The sequence below is a fragment of the Antechinus flavipes genome, chromosome 1 (assembly GCF_016432865.1).
Source record: "Antechinus flavipes isolate AdamAnt ecotype Samford, QLD, Australia chromosome 1, AdamAnt_v2, whole genome shotgun sequence".
In the NCBI taxonomy this organism is placed as follows: Eukaryota; Metazoa; Chordata; class Mammalia; order Dasyuromorphia; family Dasyuridae; genus Antechinus; species Antechinus flavipes.
The window spans coordinates 639,286,010-639,304,810 of NC_067398.1; the positions used below are offsets into that span (position 1 = coordinate 639,286,010).

Here is an 18,801-nt window from a genome sequence, read left to right on the forward strand (position 1 = left end):
CTCCAACCCCATGAATTCTGTGCTCCAGTCAAACAGAATGACTTGTTCTACCTATTTACATGTCTCATATTTTCCTAAAACTACAAAGCAAAGAGTACTTACCATTAATAGAAATCTGCCCTGTACTCCGAGGAACACCAACCAGTGTCACTGGATAAAGTCCAGATTCAGCAGGGAGAGAAAGAGCCGCAGGGAGAGATTCAAATTCTACTCCACTTGTGAGGAGACCCTAAAACAGAAAAAAAATGTAAGCAAACAGAGACAATACCTTTATCAGTTACTATTTTGTTGTATATTAAGCCTATGGTAAGAGGATTTATTAAAGCTAAAGATGGGAGAAAAAATTTAAAAATATGAAAGTGATCAAAAGATGAATAAAAATAATAATCTGAAAGAATGATTTTAATAATCATTCACCATGATTAATGAGTAATGATAAGAGCTAACATTTATATAACATCTTGGGCTTTCTTAACATAGTTTTTAAGGTATTTTTAACAGAGGCAAAACTCAGGATTAACACAAAATAATCCCTCCATCTTCTCCCATCTTTTTGCCTTTTGACCACCTAAACATTCTATTATTCTCTCAAATTAATAACATATATCCTGCCTCCTTTTCACAGCTAAACTCCTAGAAAAGGCTATTTACACTTGTTGAATCTACTTTCTCACTGTCCATTCATTTCTCAAGCTCTTTAAGATCTGATTCCATCCCTATACTACTCAGCTGACATAGTTCTCTCCATAGTTAACAATGATTTCTTTATTGCTAAATCCAATGCTTTTTTTTTTTCAATTCCTCACCTCTTTGGCTTTCTATGACATTTGGTATTAAGAACAACTTTCTTCTTTCTAGAAACTCTTCCTGCATCTTTTTCTCAATGACCACTTTATTCCATGTCCTACTTCCTATGCACAGATAAATTCCAAAGCTCCATTCTGGACATTCTATTCTGTTCTCTTTCACTGATCAGCAGATCCCATGGGTTCACCTCTCATGTCTATGCAGATGACTCCCAAATCTGCACAAGCATCTTTCAAGTCTCTTCTGAGTTCTAGTCTTCTATCTCTTTGATACCTAGGTGATGTATCCTCATGGATATCCCATAGGCATCTCAAATACGATATCTCTAAAACAAACCTAAATTACCATTCCTCCTTAAATTACTTCTTTAATTTAAATTACTTCTTTATTTCTATTGAGGGTACCATAACACAGATTCACAATCTAGTAATTAGCCTCCATTATGGAATTCATTCACATTTAATCATTAATCTAATCAATTGCCAAGTCTTGTCCATTCTACCACATCTCTCATATTTCTCTTTCTACTTAAACAATTTCTAGTAACTTTTTAATTCTAACGATTAGGCTCTAAATTGCACCCCTTGCACTCAGCCAACTTTTTGTTCAAACTATCCTCCTCACAGCTGAGGAACTGCTATTCTTAAAGCAAAAATTTGGTCTGATAGAGGTAGCAGCACGTGCCTGAGGTCCCTGCTATTGGGGAAGCTCAGGTTGACATGTTACTTGAGTTAGGGACTAGAGGGCTGAAGAGAACAAAGATGACTAAAGAGAACTGAACTTGCCCAAGTTATAGATGGAACAAATCAAAGTTTCTGTGCAGATCAGAAATGGGTCAGCCCATGAATCATCGCTGCATTTCCAGATCCTTTAGCCTGGAGGAGATAGAAACTCAATCCTCCACCACCAAGAAAAAGGAGCAAGTATGACTGGCACTTTCCAAATGTGAAGTTTAAGTAGATCTGTTACATTTAGGAAAAAATTTAATTAAAAAACCTTACAACTAGGTTCAATCTGTTTTTCCAGGCATACCAAATATTCACCTTTATATATAAGCTACTCCAGCAAAATGTTCCACATCATACCGTTCCCTGTAAATTATATACCATCTCACATCTTTACATAGCATTACAGATTGTGCCCCACTCCTAGAATGCTCTCCCTCAGCTTTGTCTCTTGGAAAGCATGGTTGTCTTCCAAACTTAGCTCAATCTCTAAAAAAACCAATAAGCCTTTTTTGAGTTTCTCAGCTATTAGTACCTTATCCTGAAAAATTTTTGTGCTGATTTTATCTCTATCTTGTCGGAGTACAAGTTGTACCCTATCCCAGACTTATTCATCCAATCAAATGTGATCTAGAGGGAAGTGAATGATTTTTTGACTTAGCACAGTGCTTAGCAATTAATAGGCTCTTAATAAATGTTTCTAAGCTGATTTAAAGCCTACAAAGCCCAAATAAACTTCTTTGTCCTCCACAATGCTTTCTCTAGAGTCATAGCAAGAGTGAGTTAGCTGCAAAAATAAAGTTCTCTCATTACTGATAAACCAGTGAGTTTTCCATTATACCATATTGGTTCTTGATTCCTTAAAAGGTAAAAATGACCTTTTTCTCACTAATCACAAAGAACTTTATATTCCTTATATGAGTTCATCACATTCTAATTTATTTCATATTTCTTGTGTCCACATATTATGTACTCTTTTAGTCTATAAAGGCAATGAAGATGGACATCATGTCTGCTTTATTTTTGTGTATACCAACCCCCAAATAACTTAATGAAAGCAAATATTTTTATGGGTTTTTGTTGAATAAATAACGGGAACAATTTCACCTTAATATTGAAGCAATTTTCTTTTTTACCCAACTAATATCACTAATAAAGAAAAACTGATTGTGTTTCCTACGCTTAATGGGTAAAAACAATAACAAATAAGGAAGGAAAGAAAATTATTCCATATAACTTAAATGTTATATTATTAAATTATTTCCTTTCTCCTCAAAACAAATCTTAGCTCATTAAGGACAAAGATTTTTGCATTTTTGTGTTTGTGACCCTACCACTTAATTAAGAGGCTGATCAAGAGTAGGTAGATACTTAATACATTTTACCTGTGTAATGGGGTGGGATGGAATATGATCTATGACGTGATATATATGATATGTTTTATATAATATGATACATAATTTTCCCTCTATCCTCCTAAGAGGCCAGAGATGTACCATTTTCAAGATCTCCTCCTCTATTTCTCCCATCTGCTATGCTGAGGTAAAGTACTATGTACACACAAAAATGAACAAATGATATAGGGGGAGGAGAGGGGAGGGAAAGAGAGGGGAGGGGAGGGGAGGGGAGGGCAGGGCAGGGCAGGGCAGGGCAGGGCAGGGAAGGGAAGGGAAGGGAAGGGAAGGGAAGGGAAGGGAAGGGAAGGGAAGGGAAGGGAAGGGAAGGGAAGGGAAGGGAAGGGAAGGGAAGGGAAGGGAAGGGAAAGGAAGGGAAGGGAAGGGAAGGGAAGGGAAGGGAAGGGAAAGGAAGGGAAGGGAAGGGAAGGGAAGGGAAGAGAAGAAATGAGAAAAGACCTGTACTGCCCAACTGGCCAGTTCTAATTGGGTTCCTAGTGGAACCAGATCTACTACTACTTATAGTGATTGATGTCTGTCCTTCATTCTCAAGGAAGACCATAACATCACGAAAAGGATGCCATGACATGCAAGTGATTAAGCAATATTTGCTTAAATATGTGAGAAAAAACTGTTCAAAGTCTCTAGACTTACTTTCTCCTCCGGAATTATACTTGGTCCAGTGACAAGATTTAGATCAGGATAACTGGAGATGCCCCCAAATGCAGTGGGAGATCTTGGCCTTTTCAAGCTAAATCCCATAAAATAAACTTCACTTATATAGGATAATCATGTAAAATAAGTATTGCAAGTCACCTTTTTGGCCATGTTTGAAAATATTTGTTTTACTCTTCATTTGGCTGTCAACTCTTTGTCAAGTGAGGGATGAGGGGATAGGGAGTGAGAAGAGAGGAAGGCATGCTTTCCTACTTAAAGAAAATAAAAGAGGGATAAATTCTTCCTTTTTACCACGTTCTTGTTGTGAAGAGGTGAGTAGAAGGAAAGAAAGGAAAAAATAGAAAAGAACAGGATGAAGGAAAAGAAAAAGAGAATTAATAAAAATAGATGGTAGAATAGATCTGAAAACAGAACCTACCAGAGAAGGATGTCTATAAGAAGTACACTTGAAAAACAAAGATGAACATGGAGCTAAAATGAGGGCTAAAGCAAAAATTTTTATGCTTCATCTGAATTCAATAAAGCTGGAATAAAGATAAATTTCATATTTGGTTAAATATGGAAAATAGAAAAAATCAAGATATCAGCAGGAAAATTATATTATGATAAAAATTGTTAATGTTTTGTTATTAGAACTTGATTTATATGTATTATAAATATATATTTTATATAAAATAGTATATTCAATAAAGGTCCTTAAAAGAAAAATTAAAATATAATCAGAAGCTAGATAATATGGCTCTGGAGAAGAGATGAGTCAAAAAACAAACTATAGAAACAACAGAAAATTTTAATTTAAAAAATAGTAACAAAGAGACAACATACCCCTGGTTCCCAAACTGTATTTTTATTGCCCCAAGGTGATAAAATAAATTCACAGGGACACTCTGGAATGTATTAAACATTCAAAGGAAACACAAAAATACTCAATATCGATCAAATATTGCTTAATCTACTACTTGCTCAAAGTAGTTCACAATTTTACACTACGTGTTGCTTATATCCTTTTGTTGATGTTTCCAAATATTTGGGATATGTTTTTGTGTGCTTGTACTTTCTGCTAGGCCATGATTATTTTTTTGCTTGTGACATCATAGCCATGGAAAACTGCAATTTCAGCAATAATAGGATTTCTATAATAAAGAGTCAATGCCACTTGAAAAAGGCAGTGAGCACTGGCCCTGAAGTCAAGAGGACTTCAGTTCAAATCTAGCCTCAGACATTGTGATACTTATTAACTGTGTAACTCTCAAAAAGTCACTTGACCCTGTTTCTTTACCAAAAAAAACCAAACAAACAAACAAAAAAACCTAAGGAAAATCAATGTGGAATAGGAAATAAGGATAGAGTCACTAATCTGATTCCCAAGATTTTAGAAAGTGAACAATGATCAAGAGGCACAAATATCTCACTAGCAGAATAATTGCAGTTAAATAAGAATGAAAATTTTTAAAATTCTTTCTTTCAATTTACACCCATTACCTTTTCAAATGACTACTAACTTGTTAGTACATAGATGCTTTTTCTTGTTCTTCTTTTTTCCCGAGGCAACTGGGGTTTAGTGACTTGCCCAGAGTCACACAGTTAGGCTGTATTGAGTGTCTAAGGGCAGATTTGAACTCAGGTCCTCCTGACTTCAGGGTTGGTGTTCTATCTACTGCACCACCTAACTGCCTGTACATGGAAGCTTAGTAAGCTGTTTGAACCTAATAATTAGCAAATGGAACTGTTAGGTATTTCTCTTGACCTAAGGGGACCAAGAAAAAATTACTGTGACATTAAGAGTACTGTGAAATTCTCAGAAATATCATGAAAAAATTAAAATTACTAACACTAAAAATTCTATGATCTGAGAAAGTTTAACAATCTTTAGTTTAGGGATGCTTAAATTTTTTCTACCAACAACAATAAAAACGACAACAACAATAAAAACGACAACAACAAAAACCCCACAAATCAATGAGTTGGGCATGCAATTTTTAAAATTTGAGCACCAAAAAATGTGAAATCATCAATTAAATAACAAAGTCTAAAATCTAAAAAAAAAAGTTAGTAATTGACATCAAAAAGCCAATTAAATTAATACATAAAACAGAGTTGACTTTTTAAAATTAAACTGAAATATTTTTATTTTTTAAAAAAGAAAGAAAACTCAAATTTTCATAATAGATGTAAAAATTAAGTATTTAACAAGAATTGAAAAGGAAATTATTAGAAATAATTTTATCTCATTGCATACTAACAAAACTCATGACTTGTAGAAAATAAATGAAGTTACAAAAACATATGATACCCAGACTAAAACAAGAAGACTAGCTAATTAGACTAGCTAATGTTAGAAAAAGAAAATGAACAAGCCATGAATGACATAAAACTAACACAAAAATCTGTAGGAACAAATGGATTCATAAGTGAAATCTATCAAACATTCAAAGAATAATGAATTTTCATATTACATAAACTTTGCCACAAAAAAAAGATACCCTTCTAATCTCTGTGACAAATATTGTCTTTATATCCAATTCAAGGAAAGATAAAACTAAGAAAAAAATCCATAGGCTATTAATTCCTCTGAATGAACGTTAATATAAAAATTTTAAATAAAATATTAGTAAGTAAGCGAAAACATATACTCTGACCAAGTTGGATTTATATCAGGAATAGAGTTAGTTCCAAAATAATATAAATATCATAAATTATGTTAAACATATAAATAATACTTTTAGTATTTAGTACAAAATTTCTTCTTCTTTGTATCGACTACAGGACTCAGTAGAACATGATATACATATGTGATACTCAATATTTGTTGCTTGATTTAATTCTAGGAGATTTGCACAAAATCAATCATTGAAATAGAAATTAAGAGGCCTAGATTCCAGTCTAAATTCAACAGCTTATTTACAACAGCTGAGTACCTAAATGATGTTTGATCAAATGATCTCCAAAATCCTTTGCAGCTCTAATATTCAATTGTGGATTTATAACCCACAAATAATCTACAGGCTGACTTTTTAATCCTACCATTTTAGTTTCATTGTAGTTCTTTCTCTTGTCCAAGAGATAGTTAAAATAATATATGTAAAGAGTTTTGTAAACCATAAAGCACTATATAAATGTCAGTTCTGATTATTTTTATTGCCTCTACTTCCTGGAATTCAAAGAGGTCAAATGCAAAAATAAATACTTGTTTTATTTCAAAAAGGAATAATTCACATATATATGAATAATGACTAACAGAAATAGTTTCCTCACAAACTTTTGAGGTTAGGGCCAAATTATTATTATAATTTTTTTTTTTTTTTTTTACATTTTACAGTTAAGAAAACTGAGGCTCAAGGAGATCAAATTACTAATCTGTGGTCGCACCCAAGCTAAGTACAATCCCATTCCTACTCTGCCAGTGCTCGCTTCCAGAAATACTGGACTGTTTGCCACTACATTCCATCCTGTCCTTCTGAACATTGGAGCACTTGCTCATAGCACACTATGTAAGCTGTCACATACTTCTCCCACATCTGCCTGACCCAACCCAACTATCACTTTCTCCATAAGACAGGACTAATTCTCCCAGGCAGAAGTAACCATGCCAGTTTCTTGAGCCTTTTGTATTGAACTCCCCTGACAATACAGCAGGACTGATTGTGCATTATATTTATATGAAGGGATGACAGAATCACAGAGCTGGGAGAAACCTCAAAGGTAAATTTCCTTTTTCTTGCAGTTGAGGAAACTAAGCCTGAGGGAGATGGAGAGACAGGCCTGAGCATACTAGTAGTAAACATGAGAAGTAACATCTGAAGCTACATCTTTGAACTTCAGAGGCAGCTCTTTCCTCTGTACTAGGACTTAGTCATGCAAAATTTCAAGGTATTTGAGGATAGAGTAGCATCATTTTTCACCTTTTTTTTTCCCCCAGGTCAGACACCAAGAGTGTGACTTATAAATAGAAATTACTTTTAAAATATTATTAAATCAAAATTCTTCGGTGATAAGCTACATTGATTCTAAATTATAACACTGCCTCAGAGCAGGAAATGGGCATTTGCTATGACCCTAAATCACCATGCAACACTGGACAAGCTATCTTTCCTCCCTGAGTTCCAAATTCCTAATCCATAAAACAGGAGAAGGGGGGAGTGACAGGGGGGAGAATGAATTAAATGATATTTAAATTCTGTTTAAAAAAAAAAAAAAAACAAGGGATAATAGAAAAAATCCTGAGCTTGAAATTAAGCAAGAGCTGAATTCAAATCCCATGCCTAATTATTTTCTATGCAACTGAAGGCAAACTACCATCCAACTTTAAGCTTTTTTCATTAACTGTCAAGAGAGAATTAAGGGGAGATTAGTAATTCCTACAGTACTTACCTAATAGAGTTGCTGTGGGAATCAAATTAGTTAATGTATATAAAGCACTTTATAAAACTTAATACCATACATATATATATATATATATATATATATATATATATATATATATGTCAGCTCTAATGATGATTATTTCTTCAATGAAACAACCTAATATAATTCCAGGAATACTAAGAATACTCAGTGAATATTATCTGAATTATCTGGCTTATGTTGGAGCCAATGACAAATTAACCAGAAGACACAAACTATATAAAGGAAATTGATTTTTAAAGAAAACATACAGCAAATCGTCTTATGATCCATGTCAACTAGAAATTAGGTCTATTAAACTTGTTGTTTCTTTGTTTTCAAACAGAACCAATGACATCATAAGAATGATGTCTTGATTTTCAAGTGAATTAATTAAGCAGAGCTGTGCAAAGTCATCAGTCTCATTCTCTTTCAGTCATCAAAATTTAGTGGCAAGACAAGTCAGGACAAGTGACAATGGTCTATAAGTCAATGGATGACCTTGCCGTCTTGGATGTCTAACCAAACTCTATGTGCTCCACAACACCTGCTTCAGCTGACAAGATAAAAGTCAAAATGACTGGCAATAGCCCAGGATGCAGCTGGTGACCTTGGCCTTTTTAAGTCTTTCCCAGGTCTTAGTTTGGCTGAGACAATGCCCATTCAGTGATTACAGGACAGCTTTTGTTTAGCAAACATAAGAGCAAGGGAAATTGTAGAGAGTTATCAGTTCAATATAATGAAAAACTTCTTAACAATTAAGAGTTGCCTCAAAATACAGTGAGCTACCTTTGCAAATGGAGCCTATATTAAATGACCTTTGAGTCCTTCTGCCTCCAAGACTCTATGGTGTTAATTTTCACAACAGCCAAATTATTCACTTACTTAAACTTCAGGTAAACAATTTATTTCATTTATTTGAAATTATAGTGAAAATTTAACCAGTTGTCCTCACTTTGAAAGCTCATGTATATTTTTAAAAGATGAAAGTTCAGAATAATAATGATAGCTAGCATTTATATAGTATTTTAATGTTTGTAGAGCACTTTTAAAATACTCTTTTATTGTTATGTTTATTGAATGTGAGTATGTTATTTTGTATGTTATTGAAGACATAATATTTCATTTTCTAGTAAAACAGCCTTATGGAGATGAGCCCATATCAAAAACAAAAACTCACCCCCCCAAAAAAAAATTCCAGAAAATATTGCTTCTTTTTCTGTTTTAGTTACAAACATTTAAGCATAAGATTCAAATAGCAGCCTTTGAAAAGAATTGGGATGCCATTTAACTAGACAAAGGGTGCCCTCAACAGCTGACAGAGTGGTACCACTGCTAGGCTTGCTGCTTTATTTGTTAGACAGGTTTCCTTGAGTTCCTTTTTTTTTTTTAAAAACTAGATTGGAACCAGTTTTGTGAAAATTCACAAAAAGTACATATATTCATTCCCCTTCCAGAAAAGGTTAAAGGTCAACTCTATCTGACAATTTTAAATTTAACACCAAGTTGAAAGGGTTCAAATATGAAAATAAAAGCACTTCTGTGAATATCAAAGAGACATCTAAAGGCTATTCTTTCATCCCTTACTGCTGCTTTTCATTTCTATCACTGGTCTCGCAACCAAGAAGCAGACTTTCAAAAGGAAAAAAATTTCCTCTAGTGAAACTGAATTTTAAAAATGAAAAATCTGCAAAATCATTCCTGAAGCAAACTCCTGTTTATTTGGAAAAATCAAATTTTGATGAGCAGTACAAGAATCTTAGAAGGTTCAATAAAAAGGGATTTCTATACATTATCTAGATTTCGTCTTTTTTATAGATGAAAAAGTTGAGACTTAAAAGTAAAATGACTGCCAATTAGTAAACAGACTCAAGGTTAGCTAATCTGATTCTTATAGGCCAGTGCTGTCTCCAATTCTCCCAAACCCTCTTCTCTATTCTATAATACATAAACCTTATAGATAATGTCACAAAAAGGTGGCACATAATGGTGCTTAATAAATATTTATTGGCTAATGAATTACTTAAAAAAAAAAATCACCCCAGCTAAAATGTAAAAAGTTAAATCATCACAAACACTACCAGAATAATTACTCAGTATCTGCTACTAAATTGACCATTATTTGTTAGAAGAATTATAGAACATAAATACAACCACTACTTTGGATGATATAATTTGTAAAATTTTTGGACCTAAAGTATTCTAGATAACATCGAGTTTCCCCCATGCCTCCATTTTGACAATAAAGGAGATATGGGAAACTTTTTTTCTGCCAAGAGTCATTTGGATATTTATAAAACAAGCCAAACATTAACAATTTAAAGAACTCAAGTAATGGGAAGTTGCTGTTGCCTATGATTGGCTGGGCTGAGCCAGAACAAATTATTTTTTCCCACAGGCCTAACTAACATTTCCTATCCCACCAATAAAGAAAAAGACCCAAAAAAGTACAAGAAAATACAGAAAAGGACAATAAGCAGCACTCTCAGAGTCAAAGGACCCGATTTTAAGTTTTAACATGAGCATTCACTACCTATGTTGGTTCAGTTTTCTCAACTGTAAATGAAAGGGTTGGATCATTAGGGTCCCTACTATCTCTGACAATGCATGACTCTAAAACCAAAGACTCTTAACGTTACATTTTTTTGTACTTAATTGATAACAAGAAAAAAAAGCAATGTAGCTAAAAAAGATATAAAAATCTTTATTTTAGAATATATATATATACATTTTGTGTACACAAACACAGAAGTAACAAGTTACTAAATCCTCATAAACAACTGTCCTATCAAAAAAGATAATTCATCTTAGTAAACATGTTTCTGTCTATTTTGCTTTTCATATCATAGGACAAATTTCCTATGCACCACAAAGGACACTAGATAAGTATTAAAGTGAATTATATTATAGATAACAAAGTATTTTTTTTAAAAAATGATTAATGAAAAAAGTTGTTTCCCCTATGTGGTAAAGAAAGGTATATCTTTTCTATGCAAGTTCAAACTATGTGCTGTTACATTCAATAATAAACCATTTGAATTTTCTTTTTAACTTATTTTTACTGACAATTACTTTGAAGTATTATGATTTCTGTATAAATTAACAATTATACTTAACTAGCTAAGATAAGTAAATGGTTTCAGAAAACCCCAGAAAGACTTATATGATCTGATACAAAGAGAGGAAAGTAGAATCAGAAGAATATTATCCATAGCATCAGCAATATCATATGATGAATAACAGTGAATGACTTAGCTATTTTAATCAGTACAATGATCCAAAACAATTCCAAAGATCTTATAATGAAAAATGTAATCCAACTCCACAGAAAGAACCAAAAGTATCTGGAAGCAGATTGAAGTATATTGTTTTTTCATTTTCTTTATGTTTCTTTTTTTTCTTTTTTTTTTTTTTTTTGGTGTTTTCTTTTCAACATAGCTAATATGACAACATATTTTGCATACCTGTACATGTATAGTTAAATCAAATTGCTTATCTTTTCAAGAAGAGGGGGAAAAGAAAGAGAAAAGGAAGAAAAATTGGAATTCAATTAAAAAAAAAAACCAAATGTTAAAATAGTTTTTCTAAGTAATTGAAAAAATATAAAAATACAAAATGAAAAAAGTGTATATACACAGTAAGCACTCTTCTAATTAAAGATACATGTATGCTATTTTAAACAGTCATCTTGAAGACACAGACTAATTTTCTTTTTTTTTTAATTTATTTTCTTTTTTTCCTATTTTGGGTGGAGAGAAGGACCAGATAACTAGGGTTAAGTAATTTGCCCAAGATCACACAGCTAGAAAGTACTGAGTGTCTGAGGCTGGATTTGAATTCAGGTCCTTCTGACTACAAGAACAATGATTCATATATCCACTAAGCTATCTAGCTGTCCCCCCAGGCTAATTTTCTAAAAAGCACAAAAAAGAAAAATTAATAATCTGCCTAAACAATAATAAAATATTCTGAATACTTTTAAGTAAGCCTTTCTTGATCTTACCTTACCCCACATTTTCTTTAACCTTTTGGTTCACTTAGAGCAAATGCTTGTTCTTTAAAGCCTCAAAGTAATATGTTTATACCTTTATTACATACTTTCACATTCTGCTCTGAACATGGTTGTATTCACACTTTATCTAGATTAAGAATGTACATTCAATGAAATCTGCAAGTCATGTGGAATCAGTAAGTCAGTAAATAAATGTTTATTAAACACTTACTAAATTACAGGCATTGTGCTAAGCACTGAGGATACAAATATGAAAACAATAGTCCCTGCCTGAAGGAGCATATAATTAAATGTAAAAAGCAAGCAAACTTGGGAATTATCTTTGATTATTCCTTCTTTCATACCCCACTTTCCAATAAATTCATAATTCCTATATTTTTTATCTCTAGAAAATGTATCACATATCTATATGTTGCTCTTATTTTCTACTTTAACTGTTCAAATTCTGGCCCTACAATTCCTCTCAACTAATATACCAGGGCTTCTTAAATCTTTTCCACTTATAGTCACTTTTTGTCTAAGATATTTTTATGAGATCTGGGTATATAGGTATACAAATCAAACATTTACTGATAATAAATTTTCATTTCCCAACCCCCCACATTCAGCTACACCATCCCATATGGGATTGTAATCCACAATTTAAGAAGCTTTGATCTATACTACCATTGCTCTTGGAAAGAGAAATTTATCATAAAACATTACTATACTTCTCAAACAAAATACTTTACTTGCTACTTCTCCCTTATAATTGTTGGCTCCCTAGAACAAGACAGTTCTTTGAGGGCAAAAACTGTCTGGTTATTGTATTTGCGTTCCTCATGGTTGATACGGCACTTGGCATGTAATAAGCACTTTAAAATGCTTTTTGTTTATTCATTGATTAATAATACCCTCCTAAAATGTTTTCCTACTTATAATCTTATTCCTTTTATCTTTGTTTCCAAGACGCATCACTCACTTTATTCTTTCTATTTAATTCTGTCCATTTGCAGTGTCTGTCTAAGTTATAAATGAAGAAAACAAGCTCTATCAATCCATCAATACAGAAGAGTTTGATAATCCTCTTAATTTTTCTAATGTATAGAGAGTTAAACAGAACTCTTTTGGGCAATTTTGAGTGATTGAGTGATTTGAAAGACTTTGGTTTAATAAAATCAGCACAATACCATTTACAGATAGAATCATAAGAAGATCTATAAAGAATGTCTCCTCATCTTGGATCCTGCACTGAACTCCTGACAGTAGTGGACATCTTTCATGAACAAGTTTCTCCCAATTTTATCTCTTCTTGCTATCAGTGGGGAGCTAAAGTTATGTCTCTTATTTTATCTCTCAAATAATCTTGTTTAAAATTTTAAGTTTGAAGATATTCATTGGAGATTGTCTGTTGGAAGACAGTCTTTAAATTGGAACTCTACTGAATTAACCACTTTTTTTAAAAAGTCAACAAGAAATAAATAGGATCCTGTATTATGTATATATTTCAATCAATTTTGTAAAGGTAAAATATGGCTTATTGTGGAATGTCATTTCTAAAAAGCTCCCTATGCCTTTCCAATACTCTTAAAAAAGCACATCTTCAATCATACATAGATCATTATCGTAAAATTTTACATAGATGGAAAAGTAGACATAATGGTAAGTATTCCTTCATGAATTAGCCATCTCTAAAATCTCATTTATTAGAATAAAGATAGAAACTAGTAAAAAAAATGAGTAAAATAAAAATGAGAAAAAGATATGGCTTGCAATGAAAACAAATTCAATCCAACCTGTTTAAACAAATAACTGAAATACTGAAAAATGAGAAATAAAAGAAAGAACACTCATATCAGTAATATTGTATGAAGAAGTTTAACTGACATAAATTAATGTCACCACATGGAGAATATAATATACTAAAAATGATTTCAGTCAGAAAACATTCGCTCTACTTGCCACAGCAACAATCTGGCAGTTGAAGGCCACCTAGATTAAGAAAACAAATTTGTAAAATATTATAGAAGAGATTGGGAAATGATTAAGAGAAATTATCACATCATAAAAGAATAAAAAGCAGTGAAAGGATAAACAATATTAAAGACAGCTTGGTAAAAAGCCCTAAGTAAACATCCCAAAAAGCAGTTAAGCATGAAATTAGACAGGGAAAAACAAACAGGATATCTATAGACATTCATGGTGTCGCCATTTTGATATCCTGGGATCAAAGTATACAGTGTGTTTCTTAAGGAAACAAAACAGTATTGAAGAACATAAGATGAGAGAAGCTGAATGAGACCATATATAAAGGATATATAAATATCCTTTATATATATAAAGGAATATATAATATATAAAGGATATATAAAGGAATATATATTCCTTTATATATAAAGGAAGCCTGGGATTGAAGCAAGAATATTGTTAGAGCATTTGCAAAAGATCTGTTCCCAAGATCCCTGAAGAAGGGGAAAGTATAAAAGGTATTCAGAAGAAAAAAAACTCAGATCTGATTTTTAATTTTTTTTAGTGACTGAAAGGATAGCAATAAATATTGACTCAGGTACAAACTAAGTACTCAATAAATGTTAGCTAAAATAAATAAAAATGAAATAAGCTAATAAAGAAGTTCATTTATTATTTTCAAATACGTGTAACTCAAAAATTTTATAATGAACTTTATATGACTTATCTGGATACCTTTTTTTTACATATTAGTAATCATTATTATTCAACATAACATATTTATATAACACACAGTATATTTTTACAATTATTTTGATCCACATACATCCTCAAAATTTCCTGGAAAAGTAGTTGACATAGACATTACATGTTCCTCTCAGAGATGAGGACAAGGGATGCAAAGTACTTTACCCAAAGTAATACAAATTCATTACACAACCTGTCTTTTAAGCACAAAAGTTAAAAAATTCTTTACAACCAATTATTTGTTTAAAATTAACTTTTTTTATACCATAAATTTAGTAAGAAAAGTATTCAAAAATGGAACAAAAATAGATTGAAATTAATAAACAGTAAATTATAATAATAGTAAATTAATACTAATTGTAATAGTAAAGTAGAAAAATAATCTGAAATTAATAAACTCAGAATGAATGTGATTCAAATGCATTAGAGGGATTTCATAGCACACTCATAGTTGTTAGGTTATCCATTTAATTTACAGAAGAACACAAAAATCATTTTGCACAGTATTTACTGAACAATATAATCAATCTTTGTAGCTATATATATATAAATTTCAGTTCAGCCAATACTTGCTCTGTAAACTTGGGCAAATCATTTCTGTCTCAGATTTAACAGTGTGGCTAATTCATAAAGATCCATGTTAAAGAAGAAAGCAGCAGAAGTCTGATGAAATATTAAAATGCCATATGGCAAACATAATCATCGATTTCAAAAATCTAAAAGATGACAATCAAATAGATAATTCCAGTTCCATTTTAAAAATAAGGATCTGAGGTAAACTTGATTGAGTGACTAATCCAGAATCACATAGCTAGTGTGTCTGAGGACAGATTGGAAATCAAGAAATTAGTCTTCCTGACTCCAGACCTAGCACTCTATCCATTATACCACCTAGTTGCCTTTCCCTTCTCTAAGCCAGTTAACTCATCTATAACATACAAGTCAGATTATAATGTCTCTAAGATCTCCAACTATAATGCCTTATGTTCAAATCAACAAGCCAAGGAACACTTAGAGAATACACTCAATAAAGAAACCCAACATTCTTTGCTTCTCATCAGTCCAATGCCAAGAAGTCTGGCTCCAAACTCTCATTCCCTCCCTAAACAAGCTAAGACAAACTGGGACTTTAATATGCCTTGTAGAAATATATACACCAAAACCAAAGTCCCAAATTCTATCTACAACAAGATTAATTCTGTATTAAAACAAACAAACAAAAAAGCAAAAAAAAAAAAAAAAAAAAAAAAAACCTTTAGGTCTGTTGAAGTTCCTTCATAGAAATACAGATCCTGTGGGATTTGTTACCTCGTACTCCCAGTCACCCAGTCTCACTATGTTAGATATGAAGGCATCTTCTGCCCAAACTTAAATTCATGTAATATTATTTTGATTGCCCTAAAAGCCCACTAAGACCTGATTCATCTAGAATTTTACATTTCACTTTAGGAATACCTGAGTTTGAATCCCTCTTCAGATATTTACTATTTACTGCTTTATAATCCTGGACAAACTACTTAAGTCCTCTGGGTCTCAGTTTCTACATATGTAAAAACTGCATCAGACATGTACCTCTAACACACTTCCCAGCTCTAAATCAATGATCTTATAAATAGCCAGTTCATTCCTTTGAAACCCTCTACTTTATGATCAAATCCCTCTATATTTTCAACTTTTTGATAAAAAATTTATTTAGTTTATCTTAATAAAAACTTTTTGACCTTGGAGGACTCCATGTTTTCCCTTCAGATTCCTTATATTAGTGGCTAATTCTTCTCCCACTACTCACAACTGACAGGTCCAGGAGAAAGAACAGGTATACATCTACCTGATTTTTCTTATGCATCCTGACAAATATGGAAATATTTTAGAATAACTGCATATGTTTAACATATGTTCAATTACTTCCTGTCCATGGAGGAGGATGGGGGAAAGAGAGAAAGAAAAATGTGGAACACAAAATTTTGTGAAGATAAATGTTGAAAACTATCTTTGTATGTATTTGGAAAGTTATTAAAGAAAGTTATTTAAAAATGCTTTATAAAAAACATAGAAATCTAACAGAAGAATGTTACAAGAGAATGAGGTACAAGTTTTTTCTGTCTTTTTTTTTCTATTACTAGAGGTATTCCAAAGATGCTTTCCATGAGTATCTTTTTCCATTACTACTCCAAATTCATTTTTCTACCAGCATCTTTCAGTGACCACTGTTGATATTCACCTTATCTAACTGCATAACAATCTCCTAGCAGGGCTTTAGAAGCCATGATGGGCATTAGAAAGACTGAAGCTGCAAACTAGGCTCAGTGACACACAAACCAGGACCACAGACTACAAACTGAATACCAAAAAGATCAATACTTCAAATGCCTGGTGCATCTCTGAAACATTATGGATAAAAGTAAGGTACCACAGAATCTGAGAAGGATAAATATAGTGATTTTCAAAAAAGGAAAAAAAAATTAGTATTTAAATAATAAGTCAGTGAACTTAACTTCTTTGTCCCCATATAAAAGTCCCAATGAAATCCCAAAAGGGATTTTTAACGTGGTTACTTAATAATTAGAAAAAGTACTATAAGGAGAAAATAATGCTTTATTAATAAATCATGGCAAACTAACTTCAGTCACATTCTAAATAATTATTAGGCTGACAGAATGATGTTCACATCATTTTCCTACATTAACAAAATAACAAACAACAAAGTCTCACTGGCTCTTCTTGTGGAAATACCAGAGAGATATAAGGTACTAAAGTTAGTTAGTTGACTTGGATTCAAAGACCTGGATTCAGATTCCACAAATGATACTTCCTTGCTAAGTATTACTTAACTTAACTTTCCTCTCCCTTAAAATGGGGATAATAATATCTATATTATTTACCTGACAGTTATTGTAAGGCTCAAATGAGATAACTTTAAATGAACCAACAAATTCAGTTAAATTATTAGCACAGATCTCATTCTCATCTTTTTTTTTTTTTTTTTTTTTTGGAATTTAGATAGAAATAGTCTAAAAATAAATCACTATCCCATATTTTTATTTACTTAATATTCTGTAAAATTATAAAAGTAAATAAAATAATTATTCTTATAAATAAATACAAGCATTAGGATAAAAACTCTTCAAATGCAGACTCATGGAAAGCATCTTTGGAGCACCTTTGGTAGCAGAAAAAAATGACATAAATGACTTGTACCTCATTCTCTCATAACATTCTTCTGCTAGATCTCTGTATTTTTTTTAAATAACACACTTTTCGTTCTTTTTTCTTCATTAAGTGACTTGCCCAGAGTCACACAGCTAGGAAGTGTTAAGTGTCTGAAGCCAGATTTGAACTTAGGTCTTCCTGACTTCAAGGCTGGTGTTCTATCCACTGTGTCACTTAGCTGCCCCACAAAAAACACTTTTTAATAACGTTCTATTTTTCCAAATACATGCAAAGATAGTTTTCAACATTCACCTTTGCAAAACCCTGTGTTCCAAATTTTTCTCCCTCTTTCTTCCTATCCTCTTCCATGAACAGCAAGCAATCAAATATACATTAAACATATGCAATCCTTCTAAACACATTTCCATATTCATCATGCTGCACAAGAAAAATCAAGTCAAAAGGTAATTTTTTTTAACAGAGCAAATGTATATTTTTATTTCTTAATTTGCTAATTCATTGGGTTATATATTTTTACAATGTTAAAGGTTTTATGTAAGATTTTATTTTTTTATTTGGTAGACTTATTTGATTGTATTTGTTAATAGATATATAGTTTATAATAATATTTTTAAGTGAGGGGTTTGAACTAAATGAACTGAGGCTCAGCAAGGGAAATGACTTTTTTAGGGTCAGATAGTATGCTAATGACAAGCATGACCTAAAACCAAATCTCCTGACTTCCACTCTAGGGTTCTTCTGGTTATTCGAGGACTGCTAATTCATTCACGCCCAAAAACTTTATATAATAAATTTAAGGCCCAGGTCAATGTCAAACAATAGTCCTATATAACAAATTCCCACAGTACATGTAACTACAACAGTAGCTTCTTAAAACTAGACATGCTGGGACTTGATCCCTAAATCCTCTTGAATAAACAGCAACCTGATAAAAGAT

At 32.1% G+C, this 18,801-nt stretch overlaps 1 protein-coding gene across 3 annotated transcripts in view; it reads right to left on the minus strand.

The window, feature by feature from the left end:
- The window catches only part of TRAPPC9 (trafficking protein particle complex subunit 9), a 1,007,235-nt gene that overhangs the window by 783,956 nt on the left and 204,478 nt on the right, over positions 1 to 18,801 (minus strand). For all 3 annotated transcript variants that reach the window (XM_051971143.1, XM_051971142.1, XM_051971144.1), the window contains one exon: positions 103 to 229. In XM_051971143.1, coding sequence (XP_051827103.1) covers positions 103 to 229 — 127 coding nt within the window. The remainder of the gene's footprint in view (positions 1 to 102; positions 230 to 18,801) is intronic.